Source organism: Microtus pennsylvanicus, chromosome 15 (genome assembly GCF_037038515.1).
Source record: "Microtus pennsylvanicus isolate mMicPen1 chromosome 15, mMicPen1.hap1, whole genome shotgun sequence".
NCBI lineage: Eukaryota > Metazoa > Chordata > Mammalia > Rodentia > Cricetidae > Microtus > Microtus pennsylvanicus.
The window spans coordinates 69,989,090-69,990,777 of record NC_134593.1 but is presented as its reverse complement, the minus strand read 5'-3'; the positions used below and the strand labels follow the sequence as shown (position 1 = coordinate 69,990,777).

The window sequence follows — 1,688 nt, the reverse complement described above, 5'->3', positions numbered from 1 at the left end:
TCTTGGCTGTCTTGTCTTGTTTCTTTTCCCAACCAAGACAGCTCTGCCCTCTGGGAAGCCCTTGCCTACCATTTCTGATCTCATCTCCCACCCTAAACACATTTCTCCAAAAGCAAATTTTTTGAGTTTATCCCCCTCCATCTTAATATATTTGTAGGATTAAATTTCAGACAATCTAAAAGGAGTATCTTTTTTTTTCCCAGAAGAAATCAAGAAAAAAGAATTGCTCTGGGAGACTAATGTCTTGCTTCTCAAAACACAGTTTGTGGAGCAGCAGAGCCCAGTGCCTACCCGAGGCCAGCATCAGCTGTGTGCTGGGACAGTTGCTTATGCATTGTATTTAAACGGGGCGGCTTAAGGACCTCTTTCAGGGATTACAGGCAGGGCCACAGTGCCTGGCTTATGAGGCTTTGGGTGGAACCCAGTGGTTTAGGCACACTAGGTGTGCACTGCACCTACAGAGCAACTTTTGTGTGTGAATTGTTTTTCCTTCGCCATCGTGCGCCACCTGCCCGCCTAGCCTTCTCTCCATGTCTTCTCACAAGACTTTCAGAATCAAGCGATTCCTGGCTAAGAAACAAAAGCAAAATCGTCCTATTCCTCAGTGGATTCGGATGAAAACTGGCAACAAAATCAGGTACAACTCCAAGAGAAGACACTGGAGGAGAACGAAGCTGGGTCTGTAAGGAGTCAACAATGAATGGCAAAACAATTAATGATGAATCATGATCCTTGATGAGTGGTTACAAGATGAAGTTCAACATTTTCAATCTGGAGACTTGATCATGTTTAAGTTGGGAGTGGTTTCTCCAGTAATAAAACGTAGAACCTTTTGAAAGAAAAAAAGATTTATTTGAGCCGGGCGGTGGTGGCGCACGCCTTTAATCCCAGCACTCGGGAGGCAGAGGCAGGCGGATCTCTGTGAGTTCGAGACCAGCCTGGTCTACAAGAGCTAGTTCCGGGACAGGCACCAAAGCTACAGAGAAACCCTGTCTCGAAAAACCAAAAAAAAAAAAAAAAGATTTATTTACTTACTGTGTATACAGTATTCTGCCTGTATGTATGCCAACAGGTCAGAAGAGGGCACTAAACCTCACTATGGATGGTTGTGAGCCACCATGTGGTGCTGGGAATTGAACTCAGGACCTCTGGAAGAGCAGCCAGTGCTCTCAACCTCTGAGCTGTCTCTCCGGCCCCTTATGTGTGAATTTTTAGAATCAGTTTGAAGTTCCTTTGGAGGGACAATTGCTTCATTGTGTTCCACCATATTTTGTTAAATCTTTCATAGGATTCCTTTCCAGTCTTTTCCTTTTTCCTTTTGGATTTCATTATACACCACAGTTTCCATTAAGACAAAAGATAATAATTTGTCCTATCAAACTTGCCTCATTTTTTATCCTGACAAATTTATCTTTCCTTTGAGTCTATGTTTGAAATGCAAATTAAATTGTCCATTTTTAATAATTTCTGAAACGGATGATTTTTAATGGTAACCTTCCCTGTTTTTACGATTTCTAAATGTTGTTTCTTGTATTTTAACTTTTGAAGCCAAGCAACCTCACAGGGTGGCTGAGCCGAGCTGGTGACACCTGGCCTTAACTCCTCTGCAAATACCGTGCCTGGTGTTAGGACGTGGAATGGAGGCTGCTGTTCTACACACCGTGAACGGCAGGCAGCTCCTTTACTCT

General features: G+C 43.2%; 1 protein-coding gene across 1 annotated transcript; it reads left to right on the top strand.

The window, feature by feature from the left end:
• Nucleotides 1–491: 491 nt before the first annotated feature.
• Nucleotides 492–736, top strand: LOC142835808 (large ribosomal subunit protein eL39). The gene has a single exon (XM_075949585.1). The coding sequence runs from the start codon at nucleotides 531–533 to the stop codon at nucleotides 684–686; it is 156 nt and encodes a 51-aa protein (XP_075805700.1). The 5' UTR covers nucleotides 492–530; the 3' UTR covers nucleotides 687–736.
• The last annotated feature ends 952 nt before the right edge of the window (nucleotides 737–1,688 follow it).

Bases quoted from the DNA above. Each gene is read 5' to 3' on its own strand.
- LOC142835808 (XM_075949585.1), top strand. From the start codon at position 531: ATGTCTTCTCACAAGACTTTCAGAATCAAGCGATTCCTGGCTAAGAAA.